Below are 16,857 nucleotides of genomic sequence, written 5' to 3'. Positions count from 1 at the left end.
GTGACCTACCGTGCTTCTATATTGTTGTATTAATTATGTACATTATTTATCTTGGGGCCAATTTTCTATGTATTGATTATTAAAAGTTAAGTTTTAATTTGATCACTTATCTCTATTTGCTGTGGCATTTTGTTGCAGAATATCTGTACATTAAGTGAAGAGCGAGTCCACAAGTGGCCTAAACATATGAAAACTAAAGCTAAAATGGATTGATGCAGGGATGCCCAACCTGTGGCCCCACAGCTGTTGGAAAACTACAACTCCCAGCATTCTCAGACAGCCTATAGCTATCAGAGCATGTTAGTAGTTGTAGTTTTGCAACGGCTGGAGGGCCGCAGGTTGGGCATCCCTGGGTTAAAGTGCTCACAAATATTAACAAATTAAGTCATGAAATACACTGCAAACAATCCGCGACCTACCGGAGCCCACCAAGTGGTTTAGGCCTCATGCACACGACCAGTGTGTTTTGCGGTCAGCAAACTGCGGATCGGCAAAACATGGAACGGTACGGACAGCCATTGATATAACTGCCTATTCTTGTCCGCAAAATAAATTATATATTTTTTGCGGACCACGGATCGGAGCAAAGGAAGCGGACAGCACACGGAGTGCTGTTTGCATCTTTTGCAGCCCCATTGAAGTGAATGCGCCCGCATCCAAGCTGCCAAAACTGTGGTTTGGATGTGGACCAAAACAACGGTCGTGTGCATGAGGCCTTGGATGGTAAGAAATCGCAAATGAGAAAGAAACTCAAGAACGATCCAGAAAAGAATGCCAAGAGAAGCCGTAGTGGTCGGAGAAACCTCTGCACCTAAAACAATATAATTTATCTGCTGAAGCATCTGGACTACAAATGTCCAGGGAAAGAACATAAGGCCTTGTGCTGCCATAAAGATCTGTCAGGGAATCCAGGCGTGACCTCCTACAGGGAGGAATTATAGGAGGATTATTACAAGGAGGAGAAGACAGGGCTGGATTTCCTTGAAGATCATTGCCACTAGAGATAGCTACAGTCCTTACATCTCCTACACTGAAGTGACCCAGCTACACGTCTAGAGGGGATGCTGAGGGTTTGGCTGACCACTTTCCAAAAAGTTGAAATGGACAAGTAGCTTGTAAGTAGGGCAATAACTTCAAAACATGGAAATTCATCTTGGGAGCACGAGTGCTCATTCTTCTGGGAACTAGGTCAAAAAACATCATCAACGTTATTATCAAATTAAAGAGGACCTTTCAAGGGTCCAGACATTATGAAATAAGTAGCAGGTTAAGTAGGACATAGTAAGCGATCTTACATCTGTGGACTATTTTGTCTGGGTGCTGCTCCGTTCCCCTGTTCACTATTCCCGCCTGATATGCTAATGAATATCATCGGTACAGGGAGGAGAGGCCAGGGTTTCTCAATGGGCGTCTCCTTCTCCCTGGCTGTAGCGCTGTCCAATCACAGCGGAGAAGGAGACGCCCATTGAGAAACCCTGGCCTCTCATATCAGGCGGGAATAGTGAACGGGGGGGGCACAGCCAAACTAGTGATCAATATTACATCCATGGACTATGCCCTACATGACCTGCTAGTTATTTCATAATGTCTGGACCCATGAAAGGTCCTCTTTAACCACAAAAATGACTGTGAGGAAGCTCAAGTCTTCTGTTATATGTAGTCACATAAGTGGAAAACGTTACAGGGAAAAGTTTACGAAAATACATTTTACATACAGGTTCGTCCCGGAAAGCCAACTTGAATGGGTCCATGATCCGTCGGCACCGCAAAAAGAAAAAAAAAAGAAAATAGAACAAGTGCGGAGGCACGGAGAGAAACCCTGCGGAAGACCTTCAGCGGCCGTGAGCACGAGGTCTTAAAGGGAATCTGTCACCAGATACCTATCAAACTGTTTGCATAGACACTTACAGTAGGTGCGGCTCGCCTGATTAAAGAGCAGTTTTACGTTTGTTGATCCGAGGCTCCGTTCCCAAGTTATGATAAGTTTTCTTAATATTCAAGTCAGGCTTTCGGTGCAATGAGGACATAACCATTACATTTGTTGCACCCAAGCGCTTCTCTTTGCAATCAGCCCTTCAATCGCTGCTTTGATTGACAGGTCCAAACAGTGGCAAAGAAGCAAGGGAGGGGCTGACTGCAGAAAAAGCTTAGGGGCAACAAGAGCAATGGTGATGTCCTCACTGCACCAAAGGCCTAATTAGCAAATTAAGAAAAAGAACCATGAGGCTGCTTTCAGACGACCGAGTGTCACTCTGCAGACTCCCGGCGCAGCTCCCGTCCTTAACTTCCAGCACTGCCGAGGGTCGCAAAGAATTATATTAATTTATGATGCCATGTAACCCTTAGAGTTATGGAATGCCAGTGTTATCCTATACATTCCGGAACTGTAAGGGTTACATAGCATCATAAATCAATATAATGCTATGCGACCCCGGCAGTGCTGGAAGTTCAGGGCAGGAGCTGTGCTGCAACAAAAGATAGAACACGTCCTATTCTTCTCCATTTTGCGGACAAGGGTAGGACATTTCTAGAGCAGTTTGGGGAAAAATAAAAAAACAAAAGTGGTATGCACACAGCTAGGATCGGTGTTTTGTGGATCGGCATTTTGCAGCTGTGTGCATGAAGCCTTAGGATAGGTCACCCAGAACCCCCACCAATCAGCGTTTGCGACACCGGAGGTAACACGGAGTGTGGAGCAGAAGCAGACAGCTCCATTCTCCATGAAGGGGCCTAAGGAGTTAGTGCAGCTCAGCTCCCACACGGGCTCAGTGCATCCTCCTCTTGGATGGGTTGCGAGAACCACCATGTATTTCCAGTTTGCACATGCCAGTGCGAGACATTTTTGGGGAGTTAAAAGGAGACAGGTTCCCCATAAACATACAATCATGTCATGCTCAAATAAAATCTGGAGTGCAGAGGATCAGAGAAGACGCTAGGGGTCTTCCGGCCTGATGCCGTTGTGGGATAACGCTATATGCAGGGATGCGAGTTCAAATGAGTACAAACTATTAAATATTACATGTAGAACCCACAATCGTCTACCTAGAGAAAACACGCCAACTCCTTTCACTTTGTATTCCTGCTATACTACGTTCCAGAGCTGGTGACCCAATGCATCTTATTGCCTTAAAGCAGTAATTCCGTCTGGGACATTAATGGCAGATCGGTAGGATTTGCCATAAATGTCTGAGAGCAGCAGGTCCCCGAAGTGGACCTGCACCTATCTCCAGAATGGGGCCCCGAAGTGAGAGAAGAGCAAGCCACACACATGCGTGACCACCCCTCCTTTCAATGCTATGGGACTTCCAAAAATGGCCAAACCAGCCTATTTTTGGAACTCCCACAGGGGTGAATGCAGGGGTGGTCGGCTTGTGCGGCGCACTCTCCATTCACTGCTATGGGACTTCAGCTCAGTTATTTTTTTGAAGTCCAATAGCAATGACTGGAGAGGAAGCTATATGTGCGAGGACTGCTCTGTGTTTACTTCAAGGCCCTGTTCTTGAGGGAAGTGTGGGTGCCATAGATGGGAGGGACCCGCATCCATTTGATAACTCCTCATTGATTGCATCTTCTCAGGACAGGTCACCAATGTACTGGACAGCCCCTTTATCATTCCAGTAACATCAATGCACCCCCATTCCCCTTATAGCTACTGGATTCCATCAATGCCTTTATGCACCAGGCCCAAGACGTGGCCTCTGAGCTGCATTTTACCAACTCGGCTCCTGGAAGCCGCTAGAATGTGAAGTCATGTGGAAAGTGACTCGGATCCACATAATGGGGCAGATGTACTAATCCTGTGTAATATTTAGACTAGGGCTGAAACGATTATTCGAATAACTCGATTAAATCGAGTCAAAAAATTAATCGATGCAGTTTCCCTGCATCGAGGAATCGTTTACATCACGTGATCACGGAGCGGGAGTGAAATTAAGCGTCTCACTCACTGCTTCCGTGTCCTCCAGAGGCCAGAGAGGCAGGACTGAGCCGGCACAGCGGAGGGAGTCTCTCCCTCCCCACTGTGCGCGGCTGCCGCTGAAGACCAATGAGGACAGAGTAGGAGGAGGAGGGGAGGGACTGTGGCCACTGCGCCACCAATGAATGTGCCGGCCATATCCCACAGGGTCCCCCTCCTCCCCCCCCTCATTGGTGGCAGTGTCAGTTCCGATCGGAGCCCCAGCAGTGTAATGCTGCGGCTCCGATCGGTTACCATGGCAGCCAGGACGCTACTGAAGTCCTGGCTGCCATGGTATGTTAGTGAGCAGAGAGCAGCGCATTATACTCACGTGCGCTGTGGCCGCCGGTCGCTCCTTCTTCTGTCTGTGCGGCGGATTGCTAATGCTTACAGCATTAGCAATGCGCCGCACAGACCTATGAGAAGGAGCGACCGCCAGAGGGGGCAGGCGTTACCAGAGGGGGCAGGCAGATCAGGGGCAGGCAGATCAGGGGCAGGCGTAACCAGAGGGGGCAGGCAGATCAGAGGCTGGGGGGAGGGGGGGGGAGGCAGATCAGAGGCTGGGGGGAGGGGGGGGGAGGCAGATCAGAGGCTGGGGGGAGGGGGGGGAGGCAGATCAGAGGCTGGGGGGAGGGGGGGGAGGCAGATCAGAGGCTGGGGGGAGGGGGGGGGGAGGCAGATCAGAGGCTGGGGGGAGGGGGGGAGGCAGATCAGAGGCTGAGGGGGGGGGGGGAGGCAGATCAGAGGCTGAGGGGGGGGGGGGGAGGCAGATCAGAGGCTGAGGGGGGGGGGGAGGCAGATCAGAGGCTGAGGGGGGAGGCAGATCAGAGGCTGGGGGGGGGGGAGGCAGATCAGAGGCTGGGGGGGGGGGGAGGCAGATCAGAGGCTGGGGGGGGGGAGGCAGATCAGAGGCTGGGGGGGGGGGGGGAGGCAGATCAGAGGCTGGGGGGGGGGAGGCAGATCAGAGGCTGGGGGGGGGGAGGCAGATCAGAGGCTGGGGGGGGGAGGCAGATCAGAGGCTGGGGGGGGAGGCAGATCAGAGGCTGGGGGGGGAGGCAGATCAGAGGCTGGGGGGGGGAGGCAGATCAGAGGCTGGGGGGGGAGGCAGATCAGAGGCTGGGGGGGGGAGGCAGATCAGAGGCTGGGGGGGGAGGCAGATCAGAGGCTGGGGGGGGGAGGCAGATCAGAGGCTGGGGGGGGGAGGCAGATCAGAGGCTGGGGGGGGGAGGCAGATCAGAGGCTGGGGGGGGGAGGCAGATCAGAGGCTGGGGGGGGGGAGGCAGATCAGAGGCTGGGGGGGGGGGGGAGGCAGATCAGAGGCTGGGGGGGGGGGGGAGGCAGATCAGAGGCTGGGGGGGGGGAGGCAGAGGCTGGGGGGGAGGCAGATCAGAGGCTGGGGGGGGAGGCAGATCAGAGGCTGGGGGGGGAGGCAGATCAGAGGTTGGGGGGGCAAGCAGATCAGAGGCTGGGGGGGCAAGCAGATCAGAGGCTGGGGGGGCAAGCAGATCAGAGGCTGGGGGGAGGCAGATGGAGAGAGAGTGGTTAATGGAGGCTGCAAGCACCACCTTGGCATGTATAAAGTTATTGGTTTAGAGAGGGGTTAATGAAGGCACCTCCAAGGTGCTTTCATTAACCTCTTCAAACCAATAACTTTATACATGCCTAATGCCAAGGTGCTTCCATTAACCCCTCCAAACCCAATGGGCATGTATAAAGTTATTGGTTTGGAGGGGTTAATGGAAGCACCTTGGCATTAGGCATGTATAAAGTTATTAACCCCTTCAAACCAATAACTTTATACATACCTAATTACGTACGTTATTTTAAGTAGCTTTTTCTTATTAGATTACTCGATGAATCGAGAAATATAATCGATAGAATACTCGATTACAAAAATATTCGTTTACTGCAGCCCTAATTTAGACAATGTACACTTAGACCATCAGATAAAGCACAGAGGCTCAGGCTGTATGCCTATAGAAGAGCCGCCATGATCCCAAGGAGCCCCATTGCAAGTTTTCGAAACCTGACCACCTTCCAAAGGTTTCTACATTTCCTCTCCATGCTTACAGGGGGTTCCTCCAAGTAGTTAGTTTTCCACCTACACACAGAAATACTACAGGACTCCTATAAATTTGGAAGAACTACCCAAAATCTGATTTGTTCCATCAGACTTAGGGCTCGTTCACACGACCGTGTGAAGCCCGTGTTGTGGACTGCAAAATGCGTTCCGCAATGCACGAGCACCGACCATGGCCCAGCCGTTTGGGGATCATGGACCCATTCGCTTAAATGGGTCCGTGATCCTTCCGTTACGCAAAAAGATAGAACATGTTCTATCTTTTTGCGGTGCGGAGGCAAGGAACGGAATCCCAGGAAGCACTCCGTAGTGCTCCCGTAGTGTTCCGTATCTCCGGATTTGCGGACCCATTGAAGTGAATGGGTCCGCATCCGTGATGCAGAATGCACATGGAACAGTGCCCGCGTATTGCGGATCCTCAAATGCGGTCCACAATACGGCAACAGGCAGCACACGTTCGTGTGAACGAGCCCTTAGGCCCCTTTCACACGAGAAAGTTTTCTGCACGGGTGCAATGCGTGACGTGAACACACAGCACCCGCACTGAATCCTGACCCATTTATTACAATGGGTCTGTGTACATGAGCATTTTGTTTTCACACATCAGTTCTGCGTTGCGTGAAAAACGCAGCATGTTCTAAATTCTGCGTTTTTCACACAGCCCTGGACCCATAGAAGTGAATGGGGCTTCAGTGAAAAACGCTTTGCATCCGGAAGCAGGTGCGGGCGCGATGCGTTTTTCACTGATGGTTACTAGGAGATGTTGTTTTGTAAACCTTCAGTTTTTTATCACGCGTGTGAAAAACGCATCAAAACGCATTGCACCCACGCGGAAAAAAAACTGAACAACTGAACGCAATCGCAGACAAAACTGACTGAACGCACTCTAAACGCATCCGGACCTAATCCGTCACGCCCGTGTGAAAGAGGCCTTAGTTCTTCAGCGGCCAGCTGTGCAGGGTGCGGAATATACTGGAGCTCTACTTTAGGCAATTCTCATTCCCCTTCTGTAGGGAACCTCCAAACAGGACAAAAACGCCCTCTAAAGCCTCAATTACACGAATGTAGCAGGTCTGGGCCCGTATTGCGGCCCACAAACAGTGGGTCCGCAATATATTGGTACCGGCCGTGTGCGTACCGTTTCACAAATGCAGACCCATTCACTTGAATAGGTCCGCAATCCGGAAGATACGGTGCGGTATGTAAAGGAGGCACAATTCTGCAGCACTAACCCTGGGTTCAGACCTGAGCGTTCTGAAACGATCGCTCTGTATGCGCGATTGTACGGGCGTTTACAATCGCGCATACAGAGACAGGCGTGCACACATTGTCGCACGTTCCCGAATATCTATGTGCGGGAACGCGCGACAAACGCCCAAAAAAAAGCTCAAGCATTTGTTTGAGCGTCGGGCGTTTTACAGCGCGATCGTACGCGCTGCAAAACGCCCAGGTGAGAACCATTCCCATAGGGAATCATTGGTTCTTGCCTGTTGTGCGTTTTACAGCGCGTAGGAACGCGCTGTAAAACGCTCAGGTCTGAACCCAGGGTAAGGGGTGCTTCTGTGGGTTTTCCGTCAGTGCTTCTGTACAGCCAAAAAATAGCGCATGCACTACTTTTTTGCTGTGCGGTCAGATCCGCAGCACGGGCACGGCTGGCACACGGTCGTGTGCATGAGGCCTTAAGCGCATTCTACAAAAGGAACCTAGCAAATTTCAGCATCCTGCCTGGGCCCCATTTTTAAGCTTTAAGAGATACAGAACAATGCATTTTGATGAAGAAGGGAGGATCGGGTCACTGGTATCCAGGGTGTGGTTGCAGGATATTAACTATATGAGTGCAGAGACATTTCCACAAGGTTACAGGTTTTGCATTTGTTGAGAGCCAAAAGGCGCTGCTGAACGGGACAAACCGGCTGAATGCTTGCAGTGGAGGCTGAGAACGGGACAGAAGCAGGACATGCTGTATCAGAGGGTAGGAGCGGCGAGACCATTTATACCATGCAGAGTAAATGGGCCAGTAGTTGACAGACTGCCGACCCAGAAGGACTGCAGAATACTAAGGGGATGAGGGTCTGCATTTCAGCTGAAGTGAACTTGTTGGCATCTATCTCTGTACAAACCCCTGATCAGGAAAATCCTAGTGTGAACGGGACCAAAACCTGATCTCTGGTTTCAGCCCAACTCGCTCTACAATGCCTTTCAGGGGCGACGTTCATCAGAACTGTCCCTTTATTACACACTACCCCTCACTAATTGAGTAAAAGAATCACAGAGTTGAGTCCAGTGACCCTGCTGCCCACTTAAAGGGATATTTCCATTTTGGCATTTCATGGCTGAGATGGTAATAGCCAAGGGTGGCCGGAATGACGGAAACATCTGAGCCAGTTGTGCTCCATAGATCCCATAGCAATGAATGGGAGCTTAAGAAAAACGTTGTAGCGTGGCGAGCGATGCAACTTCCGGTAAACTCCGGAGATGAGGCTGTTCACATAGCGCCGCCCATTAAAGGCCAAAACGGGAATACGTCTTAAAGTTTATCACCAGCAAGAAAGAGAGTCACAAATACACTAAGAATAAGTTCACAAGTAGCAGACGGGCAGCAATTTACAGCAATAGATATTTTTTCTTCTGCGGCTTCAGCTTACACCCGATAAAAAAAACCCCAAAAAAAACGTAAAATCAAGCTGTTCCCTTTAGCCGGGGCCACATCATCACCTGCTGTAGTTCAGCACTTCCGGCACATGTAGAGGACACCGTGCGGAGGAACGTGTCGCACACATCAATCAGCCTGACAGATTAGGATAGGTTACTAAAAATGCGGTGCCGGCTGGAATTTCCTTTTCTACAAACCTCACTGACAATTGTAAGGGACACATATTTTCATGTTAATGATCAACTGTGAATTGCAGATGGCGCTATAGCTCTGCGGCGTTCTCCGGTCGGCTTCACGCGCAGGGGAGGACAGGCGCGCCTGCGATCCACTGCAGATTTTCCGCAGGATGCAATCTCCATGCTCATTGCATGCAATTTTAGGGAGCTGAAAATCAGTTCCATGAATCTGAAAGTGGCGGCTTTGGTAGAAAGCACGAGGATTTCTGCGAGCTCCATTCGCAGAAGGCACCCTTACTCCGGGACAGGAGTGACATAGAAAGGAGAGTAACGTTTTAAGACATACTGTAAGTGCTAAACATTGCATCCAATGACTGGCCTTGGGATCGCGATGCAGCACAACCGTCGCAGACTCCAACTATGGTGGACTTGTGACTGCAAAGCAAGTCGTGTGCGAGTGCAACTTACCTGTGAATTTGTGTGTCTTTACCACCAAGTCAGAGCTCCAAAATAGTCACTGTGGCAGCAACAGAGACAGTTTTCTCTGTCTGAATGGAGCGGCGGTCATGCATGGGTACTGTTGGTGCATTCAACTCTATGGAAATGCAGATGATATGAGAACAGCCCTCCACTGTCTCCAGAAGTCCCATAGAGTTTGAATGGAGTAACAGCGAGCACATGCATGGGGGGGGGGTTGAACGACACAAGACATCCAGGCAGTGGTCAGACTGACTGATCAGACACTTATCCACTATCCTGTAGGGTTAAAGGGGTTTTCTGATATTTTATTTTTTTTTTACTGGTGACCTATCCTCAGGAGATCCCAGGTGTCGGACCCCCACCAATCAGCTGTTCGAGAAGGCAGCGCGCTCCTCTGAGCTTTCCCTAGGCCAGTGCCGTCACGTTCACATGGCCTGGGAGCAGCTCAGCCCCATAGAAGTGAATGGGGCTGAGAGTGATACCAAGCGCAGCCGCTATACAATGTACGGCGCTCTGCCTGGTAAGCTCTGAGAAGGAAGCGATGCCGCTGACTACTCAAAACAGTTGATTGGGGACAGGTCATCAGTAAAAAAATAATCTCAGAGTAGCATTCTTGCCATCCCTGGAAACCATTGGTTCGGAGACAGCTTTCCTGGCCTAAGAAGCAATTGTCCAGTTTAAGAAGAAGATGAGGACCATGTGACAGGCTAATTATCACGTTATTACTGTCACCACTTCTGGACATACACGTACTGCACTGACCTCGGAGTTTATGAAGACCGAGAATTATTCAAAGATTGGTTGTCCACAGCATTTAAAAAAATGTGATCCCTGTGGCCGGCCTGGAGCGATGACACAAACTACCCACAAGTCACTGCAGCAACTAATTACCACCCGCTAACTGGCAGTGGTCCCTTTGAGTGGCAGCAGTATCATCACCGCACTAGCAAAGACCAGAGGAAGCACCAGAGCAGTGCCGCATTTTTAAACGTCCCAGACATCCCCTTTAAATATTCTGACGAGAACTTGTTAAGGCCCAATATCTACAGATATAGGACAATATCAGTGCACCAGCGAATCACACAGCAACATTAGGGGTGGGGTGGAAGCTTCGCTCTCACCTTTGTGGGCCGAAGAGAAATCGCAGGTAGGTCTCCATGGACCAGCCTGTCATGGCGGACAGAGATGAGGGCACCAGAGCATATTATCCGTCACAGAACAGTCAGTGGAAGCCGAAATGGTGACATATGGATTCGCTTTCGTCTGGCAGACACGGAACAGAAACATCTCAATACTAATGGTCACAGAGGAGGTGTCTGCACAGAGAACCAGTCACAGGGACAGATCCCTTTAATTCAGAGCATCTACTGAACAGGTTAAGGGCATTAAACTGCCCCAAAGTGTCAAACCAGGGGCTGAAACCAAAGCACTTCCTGGTCCTGTAGTGTCACATGATGCATCACATGATTCATCTCAGCCAGTCAGCAGCTCTGAAAACTTAAAGGGAACCTGTCACCAGTTTTATGGTGTCCTAACTAAGGGCAACATAAATAAGTGACTTATTCTCTTAACAAAATGCTGGGTCACTTTTTTTAATTGACCCAGTCAATCTGCCAACATCTTGTATTGAAAAGCTCCAGCTGATAATGATGATTCCTGAATATTCATGAGCCCCTGACTCTCCCCGCCCACCTGCTGCTGAATGAGTTTGTTTCCATAGGAATCAGCAGCAGGTGGGCAGGGGAGTGGCTATAGCTCTGAATTAAATATACGCTGGACTCGATGACCTCACGGCGGACTCGAATCAGCTCATTAGCATGCGGCATCTTTGTGTGTATATTATGAGGTAACCATCTGTCACATCAGTAAGTGAATACATCTCAGGTACTTTTTAGTAGTTAATGATTGCATATAATTAGTTAGATTATAATCAAATATCCACATGACAGGTTCCCTTTAAGTGACTCTACAGAGATGTACTTTATGTCACATGACACTTTTCCAGATTAATCATGTGACTCTCCATCTGACCATGCAGCACCAGAAGTGCTTTCGTTTTTTGCCAAAAAAGCCAAAAGTGCAGAACCTCTAAGCACGGGAGGATTAAAGGGGCACTCCGGACAAGTTAGTAAATCAGCTCTTGTGCCCTGTGGAAGAAAGGCCGTTTAGTTAGCCTACCCGACCATCACATTCACAAGAATGCGGACATTTCCACACGGGTCCAGACAATGTGTGCCCTTCTCTGCCTGTTCAGCGGCATCATAGTAAGTGCCCGCAGCCTGTGCGCCGGAGGGGTAAGTACTAACGGCTCATGCACACAAACGTATTTTCTTTCCGTGTCCGTTCTGTGTTTTTTTGCGGACTATAAAATCGCAAGATACTCCGTGCGCATTCGTTTCCGTAATAGGAAATGTCCTATTATTGTCCATATTACGGACAAGGATAGGACTGTTCTATTAGGGGCCAGCTGTTCCGTTCCGCAAAATACGCAATGCACACGGACGTCATCCATATTTTTTACGGATTGTTTTTTTTTTTGCATACCGCAAAATACATACCGTCGTGTGCATGAGTCCTAAACTGTCTTTCTTCCACAGGTTTAAAGAAAGGTCCGATTTTCTAAAAGGCCCAGAGAACCGCTTTATAAGTGGGTATATATCCATCATACTGACAGGTGCTCGGAAAATTGTTACCAAGATATAAAGTGGGAGATTTACAACAACCAATCACTTTCCGGATATCATTTGTCAAGAGCTTTCATTTTTTTATTAAATCTGCCATCTGGTTGCTATGGGCAACTGATCCTCTTTTTCATTAGTCTTGAAAAATCTGATCTACAAACGAATAAAACGGATCACGCAAGATCTGGGCGCCTCCAGCCCTTGTATAACAGGACTGCACCCACCAGCCGCCTCCTCGGACATGGAGCGCGGGATCGGACACGCCTGGGCTGCTGCTGAAACTGCTCGTCTGCGCGGCCCTAGTAATGGCGCTCATCCTCATCCCAAAAGTGGAGAAGAAACCAGACGAAGAGTAACAATCCCGCTGAATCACCCAGGTTCTAAGACCGTCCTCGTGATTCAGCCCTCGGCGAGGAACAGGTGGAGCGTTACCGAGCCGGATCATGGACGTGGAGGCGCTGATCACAGGAGTCTTCAGATCTGTCCACCCTAAAATTACCCCAGATACTTATTACTGTACAAGCGCACCTCTAAGTGCCGCTGACTCAGCTTCTAGTTTGTCCTGTTTGTCACAAGTGGCCATTACCGAACGGTCAAGAGGGAAAAAACAAGCATCTGAAGAAAATGGTCTGCCGGGTCAGCTGACCTGTGCCATCCCTTACCTATACCATATGCCAGGCGATACTCATACACGACCCTCGGTACCTATACCGTATGCCAGGCGATACTCATACACGACCCTCGGTACCTATACCGTATTCCAGGCGATACTCATACATGACCCTCGGTATTTGCCAGGTGATATTCATACATGACCCCCTCTATTTATGGTCCAGCCTGGGTGTCACTCATACATGCCCCCTATTGTTGGGGCACTAGAATACAATACTGATAGTTTTACCCTTCTCCTTTATACTCTTAAATAGTCACCCCAGCTCTGGGTACATAAAACGCTGTTGCTGATATACGATATACGTGCCCCCTACTACCTATATTCCGACATGCCAATTATTCACACTCCGCACTGGGCGACAGTACCTCTTCATGGTCCTCAGTAAGTAAATGCTAGACATCAGCGCTCTACATGCTCCCAGTACTTATAGTCACTGCTCAAGACTGAGCGGCGAAGGCTACTTTCACAATAGCTTTTTTTGCGGATCCGTCATGGATCTGCAAAAACGCTTCCGTTACCATAATACAACCGCATGCATCAGTCGTGAACAGATCCGGTTGTATTATGTCTTCTATAGCCATGACGGATCCGTCTTGAACACCATTGAAAGTCAGAGGGGGACGGATCCGTTTTCTATTGTGCCAGTGAAAACAGACCCATCCCCAATGACTTACATTGTGTGCCAGGACGGATCCGTTGGGCTCCGTTTCGTCAAGCGGAATGGTGACTGAACGGAGGCAAACTGATGTGTTCTGAGCGGATCCTTTTCCATTCAGAATGCATTAAGGCAAAACTGATCCGTTTTGGACCGCGTGTGAGAGCCCTGAACGGATCTTACAAATGGAAAGTTAAAATGAGAGTGTGAAAGTAGCCTAAACCGATAAAGGCCCCCCTGACTGGGTACAGTCTCAGGCTGGGATACAATGTTGTTACATGCCCCCCATTATTCATACTCTAAGTCAGTGGCTGCCAACTTGTGCAAAGCTACATGTTGAGAGTTGTAGTCTTGTAACAACTGTAGAGTCCTGGGATCTAAACTACTACAGGAGGCAACAAAATGAATACATGGCACACGCTATTTCTATGCCATCGGTACGGATACAGGCGTCCTGCAATTGTACGGAAGCATGCCCACCACCCTGGGCTCCGAGACGCACCATCACCCCTACTATTTATACTCCAAACCTCTAGTCAGTCGGGTGGGAGCAGCTGGATGTGTAAATCTATACCATCACAGGCGGACATACATTTCCATTTTAAGGAAACACAATCCCCCCCTTCATTCTCAAGGCCAGTGTCACGGACCCATACACAGAATAGACTGCACTTAACAGCGCGTACGCTCCCGACAACCCCAGCGCGTACGCTCCCGACAACCCCAGCGGAAGGACTATGCAGAATCTCCAAAAATTAAATTCAATCCGATTTTTTTTCCCTTTACCTTGCCAGTCTTGTGATCAAACCAGACCAGCGCATGATTCCTGGACAGCACCTTGCAGTCAAAGGTGGCGTTGTTCTGCGCGGGGCGGCAGCGGGCCACCGAGCGCCCGATCTTGACGGGATCGTCCAGGTAGACATGCCGCTCCTGGAAAGGATGGGAATTTGGACGGCAGGTGAAGATCGCAAAGGCTGAAGGCATCTGGGACAGCGTCTGGTGGAGGCACTCCAACTGGAAAATAATAAAAAGGGGAGGGGGAAAAAAAAAAAAGGGGGAAAAAAAATTCCCTAATCCAGACCGCCAGGTGCTGGCACCTCTGGAAACGCCACTGCGGAGAGAATCACCATCAATTCATAAGACATCTAGGACTGAAGGGACCGCGGCTCAGTCTGTAAACTATCCTTCCAGTTCCACAGCCGATCCCCCATACTGGTCCCATAAGAAAGACCGCCCGATGATGCGCTGCTTTGGTCTCAGGGCATCCGGCTTTTAATCCATCATTGGGAATGGTCAAGATACCAACATGTGCCAGCCTGCTGCCCACCCTGTGCCAACATCCAGGCCCCGGCAGGCTCCCTGGTGAGGCTGCAGTCCTGGTGACCCAGGGGCCAGTCACTGCCAAGGGGGAGGAGCTTGTGGGGATCTCCAGGTAACACTACAGCAGGTCCCAGGCACATCCAGCGGCTGCCATAGTCCGGCCAGGTGAGGAGAAGCTGACAGGTGGGACGGATGGCGGCTCACGGAAGGAGCATCCTCAGCCCTGACAGGAGGAGGAGAGGCTGGAGACGGCCCTGCCCTCCCCGGGCGGGGGGATATAGGCCGGAGTATTACCCCCGCTGCAGGAAACCTGGGGCCCGGTGGGGAGTTACTCGAGCACCGAGGATGCGGAAAGGAAAAAAAAAAAAAAACACCGCTGACGTGAAGGAAAGTTACTGAGCCGGACGTGAGGCAGGCGGCCTTCCGTTCTCCGCAGCCTCCGTTCCAGTGACACAATCCGGCCGTTTAATGGAGCAGAGCCCCGGCGCGTTCCCCGACCTCCCGCGCCGCCATGTTGAATACTAGCGACCTCCCCGCAGAGCCGCACAGCAGCCGGCCTACTGCGTCACCAAAGCAACGGGCGGGGATTCCGAGGGGCGGGAAGTTGGAGAGGCGTGGCGAAGTCGGCAGCCAATCACCGCCGGCGCCCATCCCTTGCTTGTCTCCGCCCACCCGAAACTGTCAAAGAGAAACCGTGGGCGGGGCTTTAGTTTCCGCCGGTAGTGACCGGGGGCAGTGACCCGGGGTGGCCCTGGCGATCGGTAACTGCTCCGTGACCGGGCGACGTTCAGTCACGTTGGGATGACTTGTGTCATTTATAGGGATGTCCCTCAATGTAAAGTGAACACCCACGGCTGTGCTGTTGACTATTGCTTTCTGTTATCAGCCACTTCCAGGAAAACCAGAAAATGTCTCCCCTCTACCTGTGAGTGATGTCCGCGCTCTTACTTAGGGCTCATGCACACGACTGTATGTATTTTGCGGTCCGCAAAACCTGGATCCACAAATAATACGTTTCAGGTCCGTGTGCATTCCGTATTTTGCAGAACGGAACAGCCGAACCTTAGGCCCCATGCACACGGCCGTTGTTCACAGCCGTGTGCGGGCCGTGGAACCGCGGCCTGGATCCCTCCTGAGAGCAGGAGCGCACGGCGTCACTGGTTGCTATGACGCCGTGCGCTCCCTGCTGCCGCCGCAATACAGTAATACACTGGTATGATCTATACCAGTGTATTACTGTACTGTGCCGACAGCAGGGAGCGCACGGCGTCATAGCAACCAGTGACGCCGTGCGCTCCTGCTCTCAGGAGGGATCCAGGCCGCGGTTCCACGGCCCGCACACGGCTGTGAACAACGGCCGTGTGCATGGGGCCTTAATAGAACAGTCCTGTCCTTGTCCGTAATGCAGACAATAAGGGTCCATTCACACGGTCACAGACACTATAATAGAAAATGCCTTTTCATGTTCTATTTTTTTCAGGAACGGAATTGAAGATCCCGAAAAAACGGATGCTGATCCCGAAAGTTCGGATGCGGATCCCGAAAATGCGGATTCACATCCTTTCCAGCCCAATTGAAAGTAAATGGGTCTGCAAATTGCAGAACGAATGCGGACCCAAATTACAGACGTGTGAATGGACCCTATTAGGACATGCTCTATTTTTTTGCGGAACGGACAAAAGGAATGCACACGGAGTAAGGGTCCATTCACATGTCCATTGTTTCTTTCCTGATCTGTTCTGTTTTTTGCGTAACAGATCTGGACCAGTTCTGTACCCATTCATTTTCAATGGGTCCTGAAAAAAATCGGACAGCACAATGTCCGATTTTTTTCAGGACCCATTGAAAATGAATGAGTACAGAACTGGTCCAGATCTGTTCCACAAAAAACGGAACAGATCAGGAAAGAAACAACGGACGTGTGAATGGACCCTAACTTCCGTTTTTTTTTTGCAGACCCATTGAAATGAATGATTCCATATACGGTCCACAAAAAAACCCAGAACGGACATGGAAAGAAAATACATTTATGTGCATGAGCCCTTTCCATGATACCTGACCTCTGTGTAGCCTCCACCCCTGGCCTTACCTGTACACCATCCCTCACTCTAGCAGCCCACACGTCAAGCGATACGCGCCATTTATTTTCTGATCCTACTATCCTAGTTAAAATAAACATTTTGA

General features: G+C 50.2%; 1 protein-coding gene across 3 annotated transcripts in view; it reads right to left on the bottom strand.

The window, feature by feature from the left end:
• LOC122944046 (sarcolemma associated protein) overlaps nucleotides 1–15,212 on the bottom strand; it is a 114,904-nt gene extending 99,692 nt beyond the window's left edge. For 2 of the 3 annotated variants that reach the window (XM_044302254.1, XM_044302255.1), the window contains exon 1: nucleotides 14,140–15,211. In XM_044302254.1, the coding sequence (XP_044158189.1) occupies nucleotides 14,140–14,337 (198 nt within the window). In that variant the 5' untranslated portion in view covers nucleotides 14,338–15,211. Of the gene's footprint in view, nucleotides 1–14,139 lie in introns of all 3 variants that reach the window. The other variant, XM_044302253.1, reaches the window with a different exon arrangement.
• Nucleotides 15,213–16,857: the final 1,645 nt, after the last annotated feature.

The sequence above is a fragment of the Bufo gargarizans genome, chromosome 7, assembly GCF_014858855.1.
Source record: "Bufo gargarizans isolate SCDJY-AF-19 chromosome 7, ASM1485885v1, whole genome shotgun sequence".
NCBI classification, from domain to species: Eukaryota; Metazoa; Chordata; class Amphibia; order Anura; family Bufonidae; genus Bufo; species Bufo gargarizans.
Note: the sequence above shows the minus strand (reverse complement) of the source record. Positions and strands in the feature narration are given on the sequence as shown.